The sequence below is a fragment of the Theropithecus gelada genome, chromosome 5, assembly GCF_003255815.1.
Source record: "Theropithecus gelada isolate Dixy chromosome 5, Tgel_1.0, whole genome shotgun sequence".
NCBI lineage: Eukaryota > Metazoa > Chordata > Mammalia > Primates > Cercopithecidae > Theropithecus > Theropithecus gelada.
The window spans coordinates 36,941,659-36,966,225 of NC_037672.1; the positions used below are offsets into that span (position 1 = coordinate 36,941,659).

General features: G+C 43.6%; 1 protein-coding gene across 3 annotated transcripts in view; it reads left to right on the forward strand.

The window, feature by feature from the left end:
* The window catches only part of TBC1D1 (TBC1 domain family member 1), a 247,528-nt gene that overhangs the window by 99,888 nt on the left and 123,073 nt on the right, over positions 1-24,567 (forward strand). For all 3 annotated transcript variants that reach the window (XM_025385040.1, XM_025385042.1, XM_025385041.1), the window contains exon 3: positions 23,474-23,938. In XM_025385040.1, coding sequence (XP_025240825.1) covers positions 23,474-23,938 — 465 coding nt within the window. The remainder of the gene's footprint in view (positions 1-23,473; positions 23,939-24,567) is intronic.

Genomic DNA, 24,567 nt, shown 5'->3' on the forward strand with positions numbered 1-24,567 from the left:
TTCTCTAGTGTGTAAATCAGCTGAGATTGTGGTCTCTGGATATTTTTCCCCAAGGAAAGAGGTTGATGTACAAGACCACCAGACCACACAACTCTGTATTTGTTTTGCAATAACTACACTATTTGGGGGAGTAGTGTGGTGTTTCCAGACATTCTTGGTCAGGAAATCTGGCCGCTTCAAGCTCGGTGTTGATCACAATCTATTTCTTGTGCCTCTACTCTGTGTCAGCACTTGAGACACAACTGCCAGGACGAGAGAGACCCAGCTGCTGACCTGGGGCGGGGTTGGGTTGGGGGAAGGCGGTGAAGGCAGTCACAGGGTCGACCTGCTGGAAAGCAGGTGGAGAACTGTAAACCTCTGAGTAGCCCCTTGGTATACAGAGGTAATAATTTCCCAAATGTAGTAAATCGCACTTTACAACCTCACTGTTAATTTTGATCAGGGATAAGTAGAACTGATTGTACACTGTTAACTTATTGTCCTTCTCAAAAACATCGTTTTTATTCTGGGTGCCAGAGATTTGGCTTGGGTGTGGGTGTTAAGCAAGGTCCACAGTGTCCTGGAGTATCTCTCTGCCGATCTGGGGGCTCTTTCAACCTCTCTAACAGGTTTTTGTGCTAATCCTGACCGAACAGATGGAGGCAGTGGAGCCCAGCTGGCCTGTCACTATGGGGCAGAGAGGGTAACTCTACCCTCAAGCCCTGCATGAAGACCCCAGGGTGGGCACCACAGCCCTTTACAGTCACTTAGCACCTACTGCTCAACGTGAGCGTGCAGACCTGGTAAGACTTGTGAGTTTCAGAGAATCCCTGCCAGTCCCTGGAAATGTGGGCAGCGGCAGCTTTTCTCTCCCTCTCTCTCTTTTAAATTTAGTGGGCTTAGAGGTTTTAGCCTAATAAGGAAATTTCACACAGGATGATTTTATCCCAATTAAAAGCAAATCATAGGGACCCGGTGTGACCTAAAAAACCAGTCCTTACTGGGGAGGTCTAGTGGTGTCTAGCCTGGCTCTGTGACCAGATACCAGCCATTCCAGCCTCCTGTGGCTGCATTTCATCCCAGAAGTGAATAAGTTGAGTGAGTGATTCAAAGGTCCCATCCAGGGGGTGACAAAGAATACTGCAGGTGGAAGAAATTGCATGAGCAAAGGCATGGAGGTGGAAACCCAAATGAACAGAGGCTTAGGAGGTGTGTTTGAAACATGTTTGGTACAAACGGAACTTACAGAGAAGCCAGCTGAAAGAAGGCAGGAAGAGTTGCGTGGAGCCCCATCGGTGGGAGACCCTGAGGGTTAGCAGGACTGTGTTTGTTCTGGTAGAGATTGCAGAGGAACCCGAGAAGGTTTGTGAGCAGGAGGCTGACTCCATCAGACATGTGTTTCCAGAAGATCAGGCTGTGCTGGATAGCAGGATGGATGGCAGGATGGATGTAGGGAGATGCCAGAGGCGGCAGAGGAGAGGTCTTGCTGGGGTCTGGCTGAAGCAAGTGCAGGCCCAGACCAGTGCTTGAGGTTTTGGGCTCGTGGTGAGAGAATATGCACTCAAAGAGCTGAGGGAAAGAGGGAGTAAGGAGAAAGAAGAGCAGAAGCCACTTTCCAGGTTTTGAGCCCAGTTACCTAGAAGGCATTTGGGAAACAAGGAAGTAGGAAGAAAGGCCTATTTTAAGGAAAAGAGAATGAACTTGATGTGGATATTTTAAGGTCAAGGACTAGAAGTCTGGTGATTCTTTTTCTTTTTTTTCTTTTTTTGGAGATAGAGTCTCACTTTGTCCCCCAGGCTGGAGTGCAGTGGCACAATCTCAGCTCACTGCAACCTCCACCTCCTGGGTTTAAGTGATTCTCCTGCCTCAGCCTCTGGAGTAGCTGGGATTACAGGCGTGCACCACCATGCCCAGCTAATTTTGTATTTTTAGTGGAGACGGGGGTTTCACCATGTTAGCCAGGCTGGTGTTGAACTCCTGACCTCAGGTGATCCGCCTGCCTCGGCCTCCCAAAATGCTGGGATTACAGGCATGAGCCACTGTGCCCGGCCTGGTGATTCTTTAAATAGGTGATTGGAAATGTTAGCGAAGTTTAGGAAAGAATTTAGAGCTGGAAATGTAGAGAAAGAAATCATCTTTCTTAGTTTTTGAGGAGTAGATGCCATCCTGAGAGAGAGAGGGAGAGAGACAGAGAGAGAGAGAATCAGAACACTATAAGAATCTTCTTTAAGATGTCTATGAAATGAAAGTGTTTACTAAATACATTCTAAAGGAGAGAATTACATTAGTAAGATTTCATTATCCTGCGCCTCCCCTTAAGGCTGATCTTTATTTTATTTTTTTCCTCTTGTAAATCAAGATGAAGCCTTGCTTTTGAAAATGTCATTAGGATTCAGAGACTACAATTCCCACTTGGTAGAGGGAGTTCTTGTTCCTGCATTGTGGTGAATGGATCAAAGTTCAGTTCCAGTAAGTCACTGAAGGCCCTCAGCATACAGTAGCGCTCCCTTGGCATGGGACAAACAACTCATCTTTATTTTTTTGAGACACAGTCTCGCTCCGTTGATCGGGCTGGAGTGCAGTGGCGCAATCTCAGCTCCCTGCAACCTCCTCCTCCCGGGTTCAAGCAGTTCTCCTGCCTCAGCCGCCCACGTAGCTGGGATTACAGGTGCCCGCCACCGTGCCCGGCTAATTTTTGTGTTTTTAGTAGAGACGGGGGTTTCACCATGTTAGCCAGGCTGGTCTCAAACTCCTGACCTCAAGTGATCCACCCACCTTGACCTCCCAAAGTGCTGGCATTAACGGTGTGAACCAGAGCGCCCGGCCACAACAAAGCTTTGAGCACATTCCCAGCAGCAGCTCTTGGCTGGCGAAGCCAGTCTTTATCTCCTGTCAGCCTTGGTTTTGGTGTTGGTTCTCCAGAAATTCCCTGATTGTAAAATATCTGATCTCGTGAAAATGAAGTCAGCACTTAACCCCACCCCCAGAAGTTGAGAGGCCTGAAGGAGGAGAAAAAAACCCGTTTTCAAATCCTGCCTGGAGGGAACCTGCTCAGGAGGCCCTGGAAGGTAGAGGCAGGCTCTCATTGCCTGTCTTTATTAAATAAAGCCCTACAGCCCTAGCCTGTGGTGCTCGAACCTTTTTAAGGGATGCCTGACTCCTCAAGAATTCTGTACCATTTGAATGAGCTCTAGTGGAAAGAAAGGTCTTTGTAATATATTCAAAGTGGAAATCTTTCTTACTTAGTTTTTTTGTTTGTTTGTTTTTTGAGACGAGGTTTTGCTCTGTCACCCAGATGAAGTGCGGTGGCATCGTCATGGCTTACTGCAGCCTTGAACTCCCGGGCCCAAGTGAGTCCCCTGCCTCAGCCTGCTAAATAGCTGAGACTATAGGTGTGCACCGCTGTGTTGCCCAGGCTGGTCTTGAACTCCTGGGTTCAAGTACCCACCCGCCTTGTCCTCCCAAAGTGCTGAGACTACAGACGTGAACCAGCACGCCCAGCCTCTTTCTTTCCCATTTATGAGAAAAGTGGAGCTGATGCCTCTTCCGTGGGACAGATTTCTAAAGGCCGCTGCCATGTCTCCCCTTCCCAAGCCAAAGGCATTTTTGCTGCCTTCCCCCAGCCTCTGTTCATGCATTTTATGACCCTTGTTGCTGCTGCTTTGAAAGTGTCCTAAAACCAAAAATGAAACTTGCTGTGTGACCTGATCAGCAAGAAGGAGGCTGAGGCTGTGACCCCTCTCTTAGTGTGAGGATGACATTTCTCCTAATGCCCTAGGCTTTTTGTTCCTTTTCATTCTTTTGTTCTCCAGGCCATTCTGTTGGCTTATCTTGGGTTTACAGTCAATTACAATCCTTAAATCTTTTTCACATGAACTTTTGGCAAGCTGGGTCTACTCCATGGGTGCTTACCAGCTGAGGGCTTTTTTGTTTTTATTTTTTGCAGTTTATATGTAATACTTAACCTGTATCACCATGTTCTTGATGTTGGCATTTTTTGGGTTTTGTTTTGTGGGTATCTTTTTTTTTTTTTTTTTTTGTATTTTCATTCTATTAGCCAGTTTATTTTTGTAGAATTTGGAACTAGAAGTGATTTTAAGAGTACTGTAGTTCATTCCCTTCAAAACTGACACAACAGCCCTGGGGAAACTGACCTGGAGTGATGGGTGCTACAAGGAGATGAGATTTTCTTCCTTATATGCTGGGAGCCAGGACAGATAAAGGTGTAGAGCAAAATGTCAGCAGAGGGTTAGGCACTGGCTAGGAATTAAGACTTGGAAACTTCGTTGTCTGTGCAACTTCATACTGTTTCATTCTTGTCCTGTACAGTATTTCTTTGATTTCCTTCATCTGTAAAAGCAGGAAGAAAATATTTGCCATTCAGTTCTGCTTTTTAGGTATCAAATGCGAGGATCAACCTGAGGTTTCTTTCCCTGCCCCCTCACAAAGTATAGATCATTTGTTTTCCTTCCAGCCCTGGGCTCAGTACACAGATGCTTTCTCTTCACCCTTTGGGATGGGGTTTTCTCCAGGTTGGTGCTGATCATATGATAAAGCTCAGCACAGAAGGCCTTCAGGTCCAGTACCCTGGCCTTGACCTCCCCACACGCCATCTTATCTCACCAACTTTTGCACCAACGCCCGGTAAACCGTTCCATGGGTCTCCTTGGAGGCCTTGGCCACAGCATCCCCATGTTCTGAGAAGTATTTGGAAATGGTTGTCTGGAAGGCTTCCACTTTGGTCTTGACGGCGTTCACCCTCTCCAGCACCATCTCCTGGATGACTACCCCAAATCATTTCCATCCTCAGTCTTGGGGATCAGGTGCTGGATCCATGTGATCGTCAGCATGCATTTCTCTTTGAGAATCCAGACTTCTGGCGTAACCATGGCAAGCAGCGACAACCTTCTCATTCCCAGGAGAAATCCACACTCAGGGACTTCTTTCTTCTCCTGCTTCTCTGTTTCTACCTCATCCTTGGGTGGGGGTTCTGGGATGGAGATGTCCAGTGGGGCCTGGAGGGAGGTCAAGCAGCTACAATGAGAGAATCGTTTTGCAAGGCCTGATGCGGGTATATGATTTTCTGTGGCAAGAATCTGTAGAGGAATTCCTTGCCTTCTTGGGAAAGCTCTTGCCTGAAGACACGTACCTGGGTGCGGGCCTCCCTGCTCAGGCACCCACCACAAGGCTTGGCCGTGTGGCTTCAGTTGCTGGATCTCTGGTCTTCCGGCCAGTTGCCTGGGCCTTCACATTCACAGCCTGAGTTTTATAAACATATATTGAAGTTATCTAACATTTGTAACTCCGAGAATGCCAAGGAGCAATGAATAGTATTGTTATTGTTACCCTTGGTGTCGTGTGCAGTCTAAAATATATAAAGTGGAAAATAGGTTAGACTACTTTTAACTAATATCCTTTATTGGCAAAAGTTCTGATTTGCCTGTTGATCAAAATTAAAGAAAAGGAATGGTTACTTGGTGAGTGTAGTTTATTTCAAGAACTGAAGTGGTATGAGAGGAAAACCTGTTTCTACCACTGATCAGAATGAAGATCTGGGTTCTTGAACACATGTGATAAGTTTTACTCAAGAATGCAGTTAGTGCTGTAAAGCTAGTCTGGCATATTTTAAAATTGTAAATAACTGATAGTTATAACATATGCTCAGAGCCCTTTCCTGTGATTGAGCCTGGCACTCATGAATTAGTGTAATTTTCTATTCATTTGGAAATGTGTAAATTTCTATTCATTTGGAAACGACCATGAACCTCAAAGATGATGACAGGGCTGTGGCTGGGCTGCACTGTATGGTTGTGCAAGTTGGGGGCTGCACAAAGGCACCCAGCCAGTGGCACAAGCAAGGACTGAGATCCAACCCACACTTGGCTTACCAAAGTCTGCCACCCAAGAGTTTTTGTCTGTGATGGGGAGAACAGGGGTTTGACTTTTAAAGATTTGAAGAAAGACTTTGTAGATTTGAGGCATAGCCTATACTATGAATTATTTTGTTTTTAAAAAATTAATTTTGATGCTGTCAAGGTGATTCCATACTGTGTCCACATATGTAATCATTTGAATCACATTTATTTTACTGCAATTCCTGAGAAGGAACAAGAGTATTTATTTGGTTAACACACTAATGGTTTATCTAAACTCAAGTTTGAACCATCAGCTTCATGAAACAGACCAGTGCTTAGTATTATCACGATTTTAATTTAAGCTACAGATCTTCTTCTTAGATAATTATCTATGCAAATGCAGGGGCAGTCTTTTGAATATTGCTTTTAGACTGCCATCTAAAGTTTTTGGTTTCTGGGATTTATTTGGAAGTTTGTTTTCATACTGTATTGTGCTTCCTGACTTAAAGACTTTTGTGTCTTATGTCATGAAGCATTTGGAGGCACTTAGAACTATATGCCATTTCACTTGTACATTAAAAGAGTTTTATCCTAAGATGAAGATTTTTTTCTTCTTTCAAAATGATTTTGCCCCTAGAAGTTTTTACCTAGTAGCAGTAGACGGTAACCTTGAAAAGACTAAAGTTTAAGAAAAATGTACTTTTAAAAAAATTAAAAATAACCTTTTTTATGATTACAAAAATACATATATATGAAAAATAACTTACTGAAAAGCCCCAATACATATTCCTACTACCCAGAGACCACCACATGTAGTCCCTTCCAGATCTGTTTTATTAATAAGCACTATTTAAAATTCTATCTCTTTTGCTGGAAATAACTAGAAGACATAATAGCTGTTCATATACATTTATTTTGTTTTTTTTTTAAAGATAATTTTTTTTGCCAGAATGCCAGAGTAGACTGGGGGTGGATGGGCGAGGGGATTATTCTCTGAGTTGCAGCGCACCCTGGTTTCACTATCTGCACAGTTTCCACATTTTGTTCAGGAATAAGATGTCCTTGAGAAGAGAAAACCCGTATGAATAGATACTGAGTTGTAATCTGTATTCAGATTTCTGTATTTTTTTTTTGGTCACAGTGGTTCTGCCATCTCCCACTGAGCTCTCCCAACCTTTCCCCATCCTCAGCCCTCACCTGTCACATTCAGTTACCACTTCTTGCCAGCTTTACCTTCTAGATAGTTCTTGACTTCATCCTCTCCTCTCCTTTTGTACTGCCACTGCCCTAGGTGAGAGCGTCCCTTCTCTCTCCTCAGTTGCTTGTCTGTTCTTTCATCATGATGTATTCACTCTGGGTGTGAGGTGCAGTGCCAGGCACTGGGTTACAAAGCCCCTGCCTCCAGCAACTGTCTCTTTGGGGATGAAGGCAGGTGAATGAGCCATCGCCACTTCATCCTCCTGCCTGTCATCCTTCCTTTGCTGTTTTGTCCATCAAGCCCATTCTCTCCCCAGCAGCCCTGGCAATCTGTTGGAAATGCAAACCTGGCCAAGTCCCCCACCTGGCAGGCCTCAGCTGTCTCAGTCTCAGCTGTTTGCTGGCAGCTGGGTCAGGCTGTCGTGGGCCTCCTCCACACCTCCCACCTCGCCTGCCTCCCCTGACCAACCGGGCCTCCTCGCCCTTAGGTGGTTTTCTCTGCCCCTCCCCTCCTGACCTCCCCTCTGTGCACGTGGTCAGTCTCCTTGCCTCTGTTGCCTTGTTTTCTAAATCATGTTATTACCTGTCTGTCCCCACTCTTCAACCCAGTGCACGGCACAGTTTCTGACCTGATAGTCTGCCTTCTGTAAAATGGAAATGAGGGTATCTTCCTCAGATTGTTGGTGTGAGGATTAAATGAGATATAATCCACAGAAAGCATGGCCTCTGGCACACAGTGGGCCCTGATAAGTGGTATTGATGCCTGAGATATTGTGTTAACTTAAATGACCGGGTTGAAGAGAAGGTGTCAGAAATTTAGGTTCCCCTGTGTGTATTTGATTATATAAAATATTGTTGGTCACACTTTCCCTACATCATATTAGGTAAAAATTAGAAAGTGAAGGCTTTTCCATCCGGCACAGTGGCTCTCGCCTGTAATCGCAGCAGTTTGGGAAGCCAAAGCAGGTGAATCACTTGGGAAGTCAGGAGTTTAAGACCAGCCTGGCCAACATGGTGAAACCCTGTCTCCACTAAAAAAACAAAAATTAGCTGGGTGTGGTGGTGGGCGCCTGTAATTCCAGCTACTCCAGAGGCTAAAGCAAGAGAATCGCTTGAACCTGGGAGGCAGAGGTTAGTTACAGTGATCTGAGATCAAACCACTGCACTCCAGCCTGGGCAAGCGAGACTCCATCTCAAAAAAAAAAAAAAAAAGGAAAAAAAAAAGTGGAAGGGTTTTATGTTTCTTTCATGTTTAACCTACATGTTGTAGGTAAAGTTTACTTGCAACACTTTGGTGTATTTTCAAGTAAGTATATTTAATCAGAGTGAATTGCTGTTATATTATGCATTTTACACTTTTTGAGAAACAGAAACTGCCTCACACATTAAAGTGTGTGTGTTAAGCAAATACTCTGATGTAGGCCTTCAGGGTACACAGAAGGGAATCAAACAGCATCCTGTCCCCAGCGTGTGGTATAGGGGAAGGACTCAGGGCTGTGGCAGGTGTTACAGCAGAAGACCAGGTGCCCTCAGGACCGGAGAGAGCAGGCCTGTGGAGGAAGGAAGGGGAGGAGACATTTGGGCTGGATCTGGAAGAACCTGTAGACACTAGTGGAGGAGAGTCAGTGGAAGAATATTCTAGAGGAAAGGCTTTGCCCACTTGCCTGCAGTGGTTGTCAGAAGTGAGCTGCAACCTGATTAAGAGTTTCTGAAATGAGATATCAAAGTTATTTATTGGGTATGCTTTTCTTGTTTTTCCATTGGGAGTGATAATATCAAGTTGACAGTTGAAAATGCTTTTCCATCTGTTTCTGTATTGGACTGAGTTGTTGTGTTCCAAGGACTAGCTAGGCAATAAATCACATCACACTAAAATTGAGTACTTGTAACATTTGAAAAGATTGTAATGTGCTGGTATTGATGAAGAATTTATAATGTGTAGAAATTAATTCCATTATTCTAACCAATGAACACTTGAATTTTGCCCCATTAGAATTTGCTGTTCATGTTGATTTTAATTTCTTTGATGACTATAGCATCTAGTGAGGCTTTCTCATTTTCAGGTGGATTTGTTTGCACTGTAATGGTGGGACTGGCTTTATTGCATTATTCATATATGCAATACATATGCACCATGGTCCCAAGACATGACTCGTGGTGGTGGTGACTGTATTTTTGAGATGTAGCTGACACCTCCCATCCCCTGGACTTCCTTTAGTTCACATCTTTATTTTCACTCACCAGTAACTGAAAGTCTAATATTTTCTTTGATTTTGAATGTAGTCAGCAAACCCAGTAGCATTACAGATGGAGTATCCCTTATCCGAAATGCTTAGGACCAGCAAGTGTTGTAGGTCTTGGACTTTGGAATATTTGCATTGTACTCACCGGTAGAGCATCCCAAATCTGAAAATCCAAAATGCTCCAATGAGCATTTCCTTTGAGTGTCATGTCGGTGCTCCAAAGTTTCCAATTTTAGAGCACTTAGATTTTGGATTTTTGGACTAGGGATACTCAGCCTGTAGCAGTTCCTGTGACTATAACATCAATAAAATCACAGTACCATGATCTGTTTCTACTCTAAACACTTCTGACATCAGATGTGTCAGAGTTTTCTCTACACCAACAACCACTTCTCTGATCCTCTGGTCACCAACTGTGTCTCCAGTGATCAGTTAAATTCTGACACTAACTACCTGAAGTTAGCACAGACCCCACAAGTTAAGGGCTCAGTCTCACAAGACTGCCCCAAGACACCCACTGACCTGCTATAAATCAAGTTCCCACGACCTCCTCCTGAGGGTCAGTCATTTGCTAGAATGGCCCACAGAACTTAGAACACTCTTTACTTACATTTACTGGTTTATTATAAAGAATACCACTCAAGGCCGGGCGCAGTGGCTCACGCCTGTAATCCCAGGACTTTGGGAGGCCGAGGCAGGCGGATCACGAGCTCAGGAGATTGAGACCATCCTGGCTAGCATGGTGAAACCCTGTCTCTAATAAAAATACAAAAATTTAGCCAGGCGTGGTGGCGGGCGGCTGTTGTCCCAGCTACTTGGGAGGCTGAGGCAGGAGAATGGTGTGAACTTGGGAGGCGGAGCTTGCAATGAGCCGAGATTGCGCCACTGCACTCCAGCCTGGGTGACAGAGCAAGACTCCGTCTCAAAGAAAGAAAGAAAGAAGGAAAGAAGGAAAGAATACCTCTCAAGAATAGCCAAATGGAAGAGATGTGTAAGGCAAGGTATGGGATGGGGTTTTGGGGTGTTTGGAGCTTCCATGCCCTCTTTGGGCCTGCCATCCAGCAACACCTCAATAAGTTCATCCACCCAGGAGCTTCCTGAATCCCACCATTTAAGGGTTTTTATGAAGGTTCCAGTATGTGAGCATAATGGATTAAATCATTGGCCATTGGTAACTAATTCACCTTTCTCCCCTCGCAGGAGATAGGGGTTGAGGAGTAGGGGGAAAATCCCAACCCTCTAATCACAAAGTTGTTTACTCTGGCAGCCAGTGCCAATCCTAAAGCTATCTAGGGCCCAAAAAGAGTCACCTTATTAGCATGAACTTAGGTACAGTTGATAGGGGCTTATTCTGAGTAACAAAAGGCATTCCTAGTATTACCCAGTTCCCTCAGGAAATGCCAAGGGTTTTAGATGCTCTTGTGTCAAGACCAAATAGTTCTTATTATATCGTGATATCACGTCAGTTATTTCCATATGCCTTACAGTTTTACATACCTCTCAAATACTGTATGTGCTCATCCTTACTTTGAGTTATGGTAGGTTATTGACTTGCTGCTTGATCTTGTGAAATATGGCAATAAGCACTTAGTACTATATCATAATTATTAGTATAATTCCCTTTCAGCATAATCGAGTCTTTTGCCATCCCTTATGTTCTAATTTATGCATTTGAGAACTTTATTCTGCAGTGTCCATAGGCTTCACCAAGCTGTGAGAGGGGTCTATGGCACAAAAAGTTGAAGAATCTCTGCTTCAGTCCCTGGGGTGTGCTTGTTAGAGAGCATGCCTGCATTCGTTCAGGATTGGTAGGAATGTGGGGTATGTAATTGAGATGCTGTCTCTCACCTAAGACCAATCCCATATAGTCAGCAGCACACAGTTTAACAAAACCTCAGTCGCTCTTGTGGGCATTGTAATATATACCCACCATAAAAAAGAAAGGGTTAAACTGCATTCTCTGTAGGCTTTGAAAAAATATACTAAGCAGTTCCCATCCGAAAATATTTAAAATAAAAATAGCCAGACACAAAGTCTTCAGCTGTCTAGAAAATATCTTATAATACAAAAGGAATTACTACCCGTGTTTCTGGTTTACTATTTTTACAGCATCTGTTTCTTCTGCAAATATTTGTTGTATGCCCACTATACTCAGGCATTGTATTGGAGATTTACAGATTTATGGTGGTTTTCTCTTCTAAGACCTATTTGAAATACGTCTTTCTCATTACTTAAAAACTTTGAAGTCATTAGGTCATTTTGCATTGCAATCATTTATACATTGAACAGACTTATTGAATACTTGCAGTATGCTGGACAGTGTACTCGGCACTTTGTCCTACATAGGTAGCAAAATAGATAGCAGTCCTACTCTCTGGGAGCTGACCTTTGAGTATTTAGGTATTTTGTGCTCTGAGACTTAGAGGGCTGCCTTGATGTGCTATAAAAACTGCTTGATGCTCTTAAAAATTATGGGTGGCCATTAGTTTAGACCGAGCTCCTAACACACCAAACCAAAATGGAGTCACTCATGCTAAAAGTGATGTAATCAAACTGAAATGTTAAGAAAGCAGATGGATCCCAGAACAGACCAGTTTTTCCTGAAAACAGGAGATTCCAGTCTACCTGAGTCAGCGTAGCAAGGAGGTCCCTTCTGCTTTATTTAGCCCTTACAGAAAAGTAGCCTGAAGTAACCTGATGTTAACCAGTCAGCTTTTTCTATTCTGTTTCTTTGTTTTCATCTTCCAATACCTACTGTTCTGCCATTGCCTTTTGGGAGCTTTCATTCAATTTTGTAGAATGGAGTCTGCCCTGATTTATGAATCGTGTATAAAATACAATTAGATCTATAAGTAAATTTGTTGTAATTGCGTCTTTTGATACCACTCACAGACCTTGTGTATTTTGTAAGGTAGTGGTTTTCCCACTCTGTTCCTGTGCGTGTTTATGATGTCCAGGGCTGGCAGAAGGAAGGAGAGGGGCATGTTCTGTGTCCTCAGCCCCATTTAATCAGAACATTCATACTCATATATTTGAAATTGCTGGAAAGTTGAGGGTGGGGTGAGATGGAGAGTTTTGTTGCCTACAGGGTGTTTGGAAATTTGGTCAAGGTTTGAACATGATTGGCATTATCTATTGCCTGCTGGTATGATAGAAATTATTTTTGTCATTTATTGTTCGTTCTGTACTGAAAGGTAGATGGAATAATAGCAAGCTTGTTGCCTCTAGGTACTGTTATTTTAATAAAGTTGGCAGTCAGGTTTGGTGGCTCACGCCTATAATCCCAGCACTTTGGGAGGCTGAGGTGGCAGGATCCCTTGAGCCCAGGTGTTTAAGACCAGCTTGGACACCATGGTGAAAACCCATCTCTACAAAAAACAAAAAAGCTAGCCAAGCATGGTGGCATGCGCTGGCAATTCCAGCTACTTGGGAGGCTGAAATGGGATAATCGCTCAAGCCTGGGAGGTTGAGACTGTGGTGAGCTATGATTGTGCCCATTATACTCCATTATACTCCAGCCTGGGCAACAGATCAAGACCCTGTCTCCAAAAAAAAAAAAAAAAAAAAAAAGAGTTGGCCTTTCCTTACCTTACAAACATCAAGGTAACAGCTAGCATTTATTGGGAGCCATTATAGGCCAGGCTCTATGCTAAACTTTCACATTCAATATTTAATTTTATCCTCAAAATGACCCTCCAAGGTAGCTGGTAATGTCTCATTTTAATAGAAGAGGAGCCGAGTTCTTCGAGCTCAAGTGGCTTGCCCAAAGCAGCGCTTGCAGCTTATTTCAGCATTCCAAGCTACAGAGTTCCCCCTAGGTTCTGTCAGCATCACAGATTCGTGGCTTCAGCTGCCTAGCAGTTAGGGCTGACTTTCTCCTGATAGTTGTGACTAGCAGCGGGAGTTCATCTCTACCTTTTTAAAGGTTGTTCTGTTTTAGTTCCTGCTCCAGATCCCTGGCTCCCTCCGAATGGAATGTTTGTGATCTGGTAAGCAGTATTGGGCTCACTCTCATTTTTGTACTTGCCTCCCTCCCTCAACCTGCACACACTAAACAGTTTTCTTAAACTGAAATGCAATTAGCAGTCCTGGCAGTTTATGCAGAGGTTGGGATACTCATCACACATTTACCAAAATGCTTTAGTATTGAGCAGAGTGCCTGATGGATCCTGATTATGCTTAAAAAAAAAAAGAAAGAAACTTTGTACTTTGTTTTTGTACAGTGTTTGCAGTTAATGAAATCTATGCCTTAATTACCTATCAGAAAAGAATGAGATGGTTCTAATATGGGTTCTAACGAAATATGCGCTTGATGATAAAAGTTAGTTCAGAACACTATGATCCCACTTAAAAAAATTGGTAAAAGAAATTACCATTAAGTATACACAAAGAACTACACAACAGAAAAACCAGATTGTTAACTGTAGATGTTTCCAGGGATAATGGGCAACTTTATGTTTTCCTGTTATGTGGATGTGTATTGAACTAATTTTTAGAAACCGAAGATAATTAAAGAGTGCATTCTGCAGCTGTGTTCAAAAAGGATAGATTATTGAAAAGAGGTGAAACGTGAATATTTGTTTTCCTTGGTTCTTGAGGTTGGCCCTTTTATGCCAAGGCAGGATGCCTCAGCAGCAACTTAACGAGCCCAGAAGAAGGGTCTGACCTGGCTCCCTGGCAGCGAGGGGGAGGGAGAAAGCGAAGTGTTCTCCTTGCATCTTCCCCGCCTTTCTGTTCAGCAGTAACTGTCTTGCAGCTTCTTGGTTATGAAATGATTGACCTTTCTGTTGAACCTAACAACACCTCTACTGGTGCTGGTTTGGATTGGAGGCCCCAGGATGCAGAAAAAGGGTGTATGTAAGAGGAGGGCGCTCCAGAGATGTAAATGTGTGCTTTGTTTTCCTCTTAAAGCAAGAGGATAGGGAAGGGAAGAATGCAAGAGCAAAGCTTAACATTTTTCAATAGTTGCGCCAGTTCTGATAAGCTGATCTCACTTGTTGTGGTTTAAATACACAGAGTAAGATTGTAAGGTGCTGGCTGTCTGGGGCTAGTTCTGCCTGGATCTTGGGTATTGCACATTATGTGAGAATTAAGGTTATGATTTGATTTGAAAGACTAGGCTTTTTGCAGCTTCAGTAGCAAGTGTTCAGCGATGTTTTGCTTCCCTGGTGTTTATGTCTGGGTGTGCTTGTGATCCCCCAGCCTGGCTTCTGAGGTAGCAGTGCAGCCTTCTGGGGGACATCTCTGTTTCTTGTGGCTTCTGGCCTGAGCCCCGTACAGATAACTTTTCTTTTCTCCTTAGTTCCTCTGAGGGAGGAAAGCCTTATCTTTTACCTTAGAAATGAAGTCCTACCCTCAGAGATCTGGTTAAAACCCAAAAGATTCCTTTGCTATGTTTTTCATTGAGGTGGATTCTGTTTATAGGTAAGCAAAGCTGGCTGTGAACCCCAGAGAGCGGGCAAGGCCATGTGACGCCTCAGCAGCCCCAGTCACTGGGGAGGGACTCCAGTCCCACTGCCAGGGAACTGACGTGGAGAAGACATGATGCCATGGTAGAAAACCACGTTTCCAGAGAAGCACAATCACCTCTGAGTGACATATTAGACCCGTGTGTGAGGCGTTGTGTAGATACTTTGCAAATCACCTGTGTTTTTTGGTCCTATTTCTTTGTCCACTTGTATTGTATGTGATTACAGCCCTTTCTCATTTTACACAGCAGGGAGCAGAGAGGGCATGGGAATAAGGTGCAAGCATTCAAACATGAATTGCAGTTTGGCTCTGGTTGTTAAAATTTTTTGATATGAGCTAGATTTTTATTAAATCTCCTTTTTTATGGAGAAAAAAATAGAATCAATTTGGAATCCCAGGAGGCTTTGGTGACTTTTTTTTTTTTTAAATGTATTCATTTCATTAGAGAATTAGGTAAACCTTACATTGCACAGGCAAGGCCAAAATCATTTTGCATAGTTACAGTGTGTTCAAGAAACCAGTCACCATTTAACCAGATTAGACTTCAACAAGGAGATGATAACCTCCAAATAACCTTCATTTAGGAAGATGACATTCCTCCAATATGTGGAAAGACAGTAGATGCATTTTTTTCTCTCTGCCACAGAGGAAGAAATTTTCCCTCTTGAGGAACCAACACTATTTCTTCCTTTTTTTTTTGAGATGGAGTCTTGCTCTGTCACCCAGGCTGGAGTGCAGTGGCGCAATCTCGGCTCACTGCAACCTCTGCCTCCTGGATTCAAGCGATTCTCCTGCCTCAGCCTCCTAAGTAGCTGGGACTACAGGCACCTGCCACTACGCCCAGCTAATTTTTTTTGTATTTTTAGTAGAGATGGGGTTTCACCATGTTAGCCAGGATGGGCTCAATCTCCTGACCTTGTGATCCGCCCACCTCGGCCTCCCAAAGTGCTGGGATTATAGGTGCGAGCCACCGCGTCCAGCCCAACACTTTTTCTTTTTTGCTGCTCTTTTCCCCTCTCCTTTCTTTGGTTTCCCCTTTCCATGAAGCTTCTTTAGTCATCTTTGCTCATCCTTAAGATCCTGATGCTCCTCTCTGTAGAATCCAAGAAACCAGAGTGTCCCCATGAGTGCCGGTAAGTGTTGTCATCTGGATACGCAGTCATAAGTCTGCTTCTTCTTGGCCAAGGGTGGTTCACTAAACGGTGTCACCACTTTCATAGACTTGAAATCAGTAGGCCTGGCGACTTCACCAAATAGCCGAGCACTGAGACAAGACATGCGCAAGGCATATTCTGAAAGAGAAATTTCTTGAGTGACAAGGAGCTGGAGTCCCTGGTGTTGACTTTCCTCACCCACACCTTGTGACTGGTTTTATTTTAAGAAGGGCAGGGTTTGGTAAATGTTTGGTATCCTATTTGCTTTTATTTTTTATTTTTTAATTTAATTTTATTTATTAATTATTATTAATTTTTTGAGACGGAGTCTTGCTCTGTCACCCAGGCTAGAGTGCAGTGGTGAGATCTCAACTCACTGCAACCTTTGCCTTGCGGGTTCAAGTGATTCTCCTCTCTCAGCCTCTCAAGTAGCTGGGACTACAGGTGCCTGCCACCACACCTGGCTAATTTTTGTATTTTTAGTAGAGACAGGGTTTCACCTTGTTGGTCAGGCTGGTCTCGAACTCCTGACCTCAGGTGATCCTCCACCCACCTCAGCCTCCCAAAGTGCTGGGATTACAGGTGCGAGCCACCGCTCCCTACCCCTGTCTGCTTTTAATGACTTATTTGAAATGCACCCTGTTCTGCGGTTTTTGCGTTTCTCTACCCTCTTAACCTCCTTAGTACTTCTGTAGCACTTGCTTTCCCCTTTGCTTGTTTAGTCATTTATGCGCTTCTTTATTCCCTCTGTCTAGACAGATTCAGTCTTTTTTGTCTCCACCAGTTTGTTCATCTCTGCTGTAAGCATAGTAGGGATCTGTGCAGTTTGGCTGCCCTTCGTGCTGTTCACAGTTTGCCAAGGGCCTCCATAATGAAATGGATTAGGGTAGGATGGTGCTGTGGGTGGCATGTGGAGGAGGCCTTCCTATGAAGCACTGCCTTCTCTGGGATGTGACAAAGGACAGGTGATGAAGCCAGGCCTCTGGAGTCTGGCTGCCCATTAGAACAGCTAGGGTGGGGCACTTTGAAAACTGAGTGAGTGAGGGCCCCACCTCCAAACGGGCTGCTTCATTGTGGTGGGTGGACCTGGACATCAGGGTTTGAAAATCCTGGTCATTCTCATGGGCAGCCGCATTTGAGTTGAGAATCAGTGCTTTCAGTGAAGGGGCTGGACTTCGAGGACTTTTCGTTCTCATCCAGATTGAATATTCAGTGATTCCATGAAGCCTATCTATGTTTGTGCTGGCCACCGAATGTTTTAAGTTTTAAAAGCTATTTTAGAAAACCTACACAATAATTTTGTATCCTTACAGTGCGATCTTCCTTTTTCTTTCTCACCTCCTCCCACCCTCTTTTAGCTCCTACAGCCATTCGATTACTTCTTTTGTGGTTTCATAGTTTTAAATGTTTGTGGAAAGGTGTTGGTCAGTCAGAAGGTTGTAGTGAACCTTTTACACAATCATTTTGGAGTATAAACTGTGTTTTGTGTTTGCATAGACTATCTCTGTGGGGTTTAAAAGCTACTAACAGCTTATCCAATTTGCCATTTCAGAACTAGGGAAGCTGAATAATGCTACTTCTGTTTTACATGGGATGAAAGATCAAGACCCAAAGGACAGAAAGATAAGGCAGAGGGGATGAAAGAGGGGCCCCTGTGTCAGGGGCTAACAGTCATTAGCACTTCGCCTCTGCCCAGATGCCTCCTCAGCCAGCTAACAGGGACACCTGATCTCTCCTTGGGAAGATGTAACACATTAATCTGACCTGTTGTCTAATTGTAAGCATGAAGCAGGCCTTGAGGCATTAGATCACCACAGTGTGAAGCAAAAGAGACAAGACAGACCTCTGCACAGGAGCGGCCTTCTGTGCCTTCGCCCATGTTTGTGTCCTGGCACCTGTCACCTTATATTGGAAATCACGTACGTGTGAGCCTCCTGAAGTCAGAGGGAATCATGTCTTACTCATTGTAGGAGGCATATTCAAATCTTCATGATTGAACCTAGTCCTGTCAGGCTGAACTGCTGCATCATATGAATGTTTACCTGTGTCCTATCTAGATAGCGTCTGATGGTATTTTCTGTTTAAATGATTTAAGTAATAGGCACTCATATTTTCTCAAGTGTTTTGCATGAAATTTAAGGCATGTAAGATAGAGTGAGGAAATACTTGGTTTAATTTCATTGTTACTCCCTTCCTTTTTACCTTATGACCAACAAATACAAATAACTACTTGTCAGTAAAAACAAACCTCAAATCTGTTCCTTCTGGAAAATGATTTCATAGCATATTTTTTGTTTGAAGTACTCATTTGAACTCCTTACAATGAGAAAGCATTTCATTTAAGGGAAAAAACACAACGTGTCCGGCCATATTTTTGAAGTCTTAGAATGTGTTACTATCAAATAATGGGGAAAATGCTAGAATTTTCAATACACAGTGCCTCAGATTTATTTAATATTTGTTTCTTACTAGTTGACAAAAAACAAAACAGCAAATGTAAAGTAAAATTACTTTTTATTCTAAATACTCTTTCAGGAGCTCTTTCCTAAATCCTTGTGAATAAAATTACACTTGCAGTGTATTTATAATCCTTTATAATCCCTAAATCCTTAAAAAGCAAGTTGACCCAAATGTTTAAATAAGGACTTTATTTATGAACTGAATATTTCTGATTCTCTTGGGATGTCATTATCTGGCTACATATGAAACAGTATTCACTTATGCATGCTTCAGAAACTTCATACATTACTGTGCATTTGTTAGTATGTGAACAAAGAAACTTGTTTTGGTTGTGAGCAAAATGCAGATTTGTTCTCAAAATTGAGTTTTAGTATAAACTCAAATAGGTCGGCAGCAGAAGAGTTTAATTTTTATGTATCTAAATAAGGCCTCTTTCTTCATTAAAAGCAAATTAAAACCAAGCCCCACACCCTTATTGAATCTGTCCCAATAAGATGCTTTTTGGGTTCTTGTTTGTGCAATAGTTGATTATGATTTACTTTGTCTGCAAATGTCTGCAAACAGAAATGACGTAGATACTATTGCTCCGACAAAACTAAAAAAAGATTTTCACTAAAAGTACCCAGATCATATCAGTGGGAATAAATCCACTGGCCTCGGTGTATTTGCCCTAAAAGGATCTGTGTTTTTGCAGTAAATATTGTAATTGGAAGTATATGTTCTTTTAGACTAAAGTTTTGCTTGAGGACAGTTTTCAGTTAGGCATGTTTATTTTGGGGGTTTAGTATTGTCTTTCCCCTTATTTATTTTTACTTATCTGTATGAGCAGAAGCTACAGCCAGCTCTCTCAGCCCTTAGCCTATTCTAAGTTGCTGACTCCTTTTCTTGAAGATGGGGTGTCCCCTTTCTGGGCATCTCTAACCTCATCCTTGCCTCCCCCCGCAGGCCTTTTCTGCCTGCGATTCCTCAGTTTCTCTACACCTGAAATGTTGGGGTATCCCAGGGACCTGTCTTGGCTCCCTTCCTTTACTTTCCCTCCCAGATGTGAGCTGCTCATGTCCAGTCTAGAGCCCCTGTCTTGGACTCTAGGCCCACTTACCCAGCTAGATGCCTTTACTTTCGAGTCTTCCTGGTCTTACTCAGCGTAGACAAAAGCAGAACTCATTGCACTGTCTCCCCAAACCTTCTCCACTCTGCACTCCCTCTGTGAGCTAGTGGCACAGCCATCCGCATAGAAACCTAAGCCCGAGCCCTGGCACCATGCCCCGTCTTCAGTGTCCTCAGCCCCCCAGCCAGGGCACCACCAAATCCTGTTGGTCCTGTTTTCCAGAATCCTTCATTCAGCCTTTCTCTCAGCCTTCAGGGCTTAGTTCTCAGTTCAGGCTCTCAACATGCCCCATCTCAATTACTGTAAAGGATTCTAACTAAACCTCTTCCTCTGGGCAGGGACTCACTTACATTCATCTCACATTTTTGAATCCCTGGCTCTGGCATCTAGAGATGCCTAGAAAAATGTATAGAAATCAAATGAAGTAAATGACTCAAGTCCTCCTTGCAAATAGGTGAGTCTAGGACGGAGTTATAAAGATAAAGAATTTAGGATTTTATCACAAGTGGACATTATGCCTTCATTTTTTTAGAAAATAGTGCCCCAGAGGCCGGGCGCGGTGGCTCAAGCCTGTAATCCCACCACTTTAGGAGGCCGAGGCTGGTGAATCACCTGAGGGCAGGAGTTCAAGACCAGCCTGACCAACACGGAGAAACCCCATCTCTACTGAAAAAATACAAAATTAGCCGAGTGTGGTGGCACATGCCTATAATCCCAGCTACTCAGGAGGCCGAGGCAGGAGAATTGCTTGAACCTGGGGTGCAGAGGTTGCAGTGAGCCGAGATTGCGCCATTGCACTCCAGCCTGGGCAACAAAAGCGAAACTCCATCCCAAAAAAAGAAAGAGGAAAAGAAAACAGTGCTCCAGGTCCGTTCTGGTAGAGGGTTTTATAAACTTACACACAGGTAGAACCCGTTTTTTCTTTAGTCTCTTAGTATACTTGACTAACTTAAAGTAATGTTTAAATGGCATTAGGTTTTTTTAATTATTTGCAATTTGTTGTTGAAACTATATTTGGCAGTATGCCCTTTGCCTTCAAATGTTCTGAAATTGTTAGTCTTCTGATCAGGATCCCAATGATTTTTGTTTTTAGACCTCAGTTATCTCCTTTATATCTGTATTACGCATAACTTCTTGGTGCTTCTGAATGACAGGGCACACCTTACCCTGAGCGTGAGAACCTTGAGCTCAATTGTGCCTGAATACTAAAACTTACCAGAGCAAGGAGAGAGAGACTTTGGTCTTTGACTAAAGTATGTCTTTTTAAGATTGTGAGAAAAGGATAGGAGAGATTGGTCCTTGGAAAAACTATCACAGCCTCTATCGTGACCAAGTTATAATGTATTCTTCAGTTTCTTCTGACCCTGGGAATCCAGGGAACAGTCAAGTGATCTACTTTGTATCGTCTTTTTGTTTGTACCATTTCCTACTGAGTCACCAGTAAATTATGTGACTTCACACATTTTCTCTCCCTTTTGATATATAATGAAAGACGTCACCGCTCACTTCAGATGCAGCGGAAGACGCAGCATGTAGAAACGTCAGGTATTTTCATAAGCCTCAGAGGACTGAATGAGGTTTGAATTTTCTGTTCAGAGTGGGGTTAGTAATTGGGAAGAGTCACATGACTTGTTAAAATAATCTTATATACTTGCTTAGAAGAGTGGCAGGGTTCTTGTATAAATTGATTATTTTTGTTTGACAAATGTTCTTTACAGAAATCACTTTTACCAGGAAAATCTTATAAATTCTTTTTTGGAGAGTCACTATGGCTTTGTTGTTGTTGTTGTTTTTGTTTTGTTTTGAGACAGGGTCTGTCACCCAGGCTGGAGTGCAGTGGTACCATCTTGGCTCACTGCAGCCTCCATCTCCTGGGCTCCAGCAATCCTCCTGCCTCAGCTTCCTGAGTAGCAGGGACTGCAGGCGCACACCACCTTGGCTGACTCATTTTTGTATTTTGTGTGGAGACGAGGTCTCGCCATTTTGCCCAGGCTGGTCTTGAACTCCTGAGCTCAAGTGATCCGCCTGCCTTGGCCTCCCAAGGTGCTGGGATTTACAGGCGTGCACTAACATGCCCAGTCTAACTGTGGCTAAGTTTTTACCAGGCTTCTGTTGTGAACCATTGGCAAAGATGTGAATGAAACCTAGACTTCCTATTTTCTCTTCTCTCTGTCCTGTCTTCTTTTTATAATTGACCAGCAGTTTTTAGGCCTCTGCGTGATGTATGATTATTTGGCAGTATAAAAGTGGGCTATAACCAAGCGAGTGCTAAGTGCAGACAGATGCTTGACCTGTTGAAATTTTGGCTATTTTTTTTTGAGACAGAGTCTCACGCTGTCACCCAGGCTGGAGTCCAGTGGCGCAATCTCGGCTCACTGCAACCTCCACCTCCCAGGTTCAAGCAGTTCTCCTGCTGAGGCCTCCCAAGCAGCTAGGATTACAGGCACCCACCCCCACGCCCAGCTAAACACGCCCAGCTAATTTTTTGTATTTTTAGTAGAGATGGGGTTTCACAATGTTGGCCAGGCTGGTCTCAAACTCGTGACCTCATGATCTGCCCGTCTTGGCCTCCCAAAGTGCTGGGATTACAGGCGTGAGCCACCACGGCTGGCTGAAATTTTGGCTTTTAAAATCATTTAGGTCTCATCAGGAATCAATTCTTTAAAATATAAAACTTTCCTAAAGATTTTTGACTCTTTGTAGATAAAATACCTTGAAAGGATAGATCATAATCTTTATGGCAGAGAGATCTTTAAGGTGTATTTGATATGAAATCACAAAGAGAAAAATCTTTCGAGTCACTGGGTTTGGGAATTATGTCATGAACACTGAATATAAGGATACTCTTAAAATTTAAAACCACCTCCTTTACTGTATGTGTTGACCTTTGACCTGAATTGGAAAGGGGATTTTTAACATTTCTCTATAATGTTGTTAAAAAGACATTGGGCCTGTGGGTATTGGGCCTTAAATTGAATTTTCCTTACATAGAAAAATGGAAAAAATTGGTTTAGGTGTTAGGTCGTAACAAAAAGTAGGCCCTTTTGAAGATTAAATTTATGACTGCCTTAGCCTTGTTTAACTCCATGCCTGGCCACAAATATTAATGTTGTGGCTGTCCATCATCTGAGCAGTTGCACAGCTGTTCATTCACTGCCATGCGGATTCATCTTTATGTCTAATGCTGCTTTGAAGAACCTTCTCAGAGGTTAATGATGAGAGGATGTAGCAGTAGGGACAACACCATGGCAGATGAGATCTTTTAGTAGATTCTTTTAATCATGATTTTAAACATTAGAAACCAAAAGCTTTATAGTCTCCTTGTGAAGAAGCCCTGGTGAGCATATTTGCTGTGATAATATTAGTCATGAGTTGCTCACTCCTTGATTAAAACCTCCTAGGTTTGTTGACATACTAGTCACTATTCACCTGCTAGGAAATATAGGACTGAGTTGTCATGGAAGGAAATAATGGTGCTGGGATTTGAATAAATAATTTATGGATAATTGCAGAGCCTTTGTCGTCTTCATCCCACCATTTATTAAAGAAGACTTTCCAAAGTATACTGCCATGAGATCTAGAATAATTGAGTCATGTTTTGTGAACCACGTTGGAGACAGACTTCTCTGGGAGGCCACAGCTTCTCCAGAGGGGACCTTTAGCTTTGGAGTGGGACCAACCTGGGCTTGAATCCAAGGCCTGCTAGGTTGGGCTGTTTGTGTCCCGGGGCTGGTGGTTGAACCTTGCAGGATGCTGTGGGCATGTAAATCCTCTAGCGCAGCCCTTGGCCTGTAAGAGGTACTTCGTAAGTGTCCCCCTTCTCTTCTCTGTGCAAGCTGTGTGTTCACCTCCCATGGGAAGACATTCCTAGTCCCCTGCTGTGGGCTCCTCCTCCAGTGCTCCGCAGTGGAGTAGCCAGCAGTGCGCCCCGAGAGAGCATGGTGCGTTCATTCCGTGAGTGCCAGCCACACTGCATGTTCCAAATAACACTCCTCCCTCTCCCGGCAGGTGCCTGAGATCATCAGCTCCATCCGTCAGGCGGGGAAGATCGCCCGGCAGGAGGAGCTGCACTGCCCTTCTGAGTTCGATGACACGTTTTCCAAGAAGTTCGAGGTGCTCTTCTGCGGCCGCGTGACAGTGGCGCACAAGAAGGCTCCGCCAGCCTTGATCGACGAGTGCATCGAGAAGTTCAATCACGTCAGCGGCAGCCTGGGGTCCGAGAGCCCCCGCCCCGCCCCGCCCCATGCCGCGCCCACATGGAGCCAGGAGCCTGGGCGCAGGCCCATGCGCAAGTCTTTCTCCCAGCCTGGCCTGCGCTCTCTGGCCTTTAGGAAGGAGCTGCAGGATGGGGGTCTCCGAAGCAGCGGCTTCTTCAGCTCCTTCGAGGAGAGCGACATTGAGAACCACCTCATTAGCGGACACAATATTGTGCAGCCCACAGATATCGAGGAAAATCGAACTATGCTCTTCACGGTAAAATATCACCCAGCTGGTGCACAGCCCCAGTGTGCCGTACGCGTTCAAGAGAAAATCTCCTTTACGGAGTGAAGATTCTTAGTCAGTTGCTTTTGATTTATGTGTGAATCCATATATTTTCATGCTGAACAATTCTATTCTTAGGATAAGATCCTTCCTTTAGCCATAAGCCTTTACAGTCATCAGGGAGAAACAGAGATCCATCTCGTGCCCATGTGTCATTTTTATTTCACCTCGTAATTTTAAAGACACCTTTTCAGTGTGGAAAGAACAGTGAAAACGTGTAAATAAAGCCAGCAGAGAGATTTTAAAAATAAATATGAATTTCAGAGGATATATTTCAACAGAATCTTTTAGTTGGAAAACACCCTCTCTACTATTAATATTTTTATTTATGAAACATTTACCCTTTGCTAATTAGGATGAGTGGCTTTGTGAGTGACATTATATTTGAAATTTATACCCAAAATGAAATGTTAATTTAGCCAATTGCTTGCTTTTTTTTTTTTTTTTTTTAAATAAGAAAAAAAGTTAAATTGACAGCCAAATGCTAGAAAAGGACTGGATGGGGGTGGCGGTGGCTGTCCCAGGTGGGTGGGGTTCCTGGTTCCATGCTGACCTGGGCT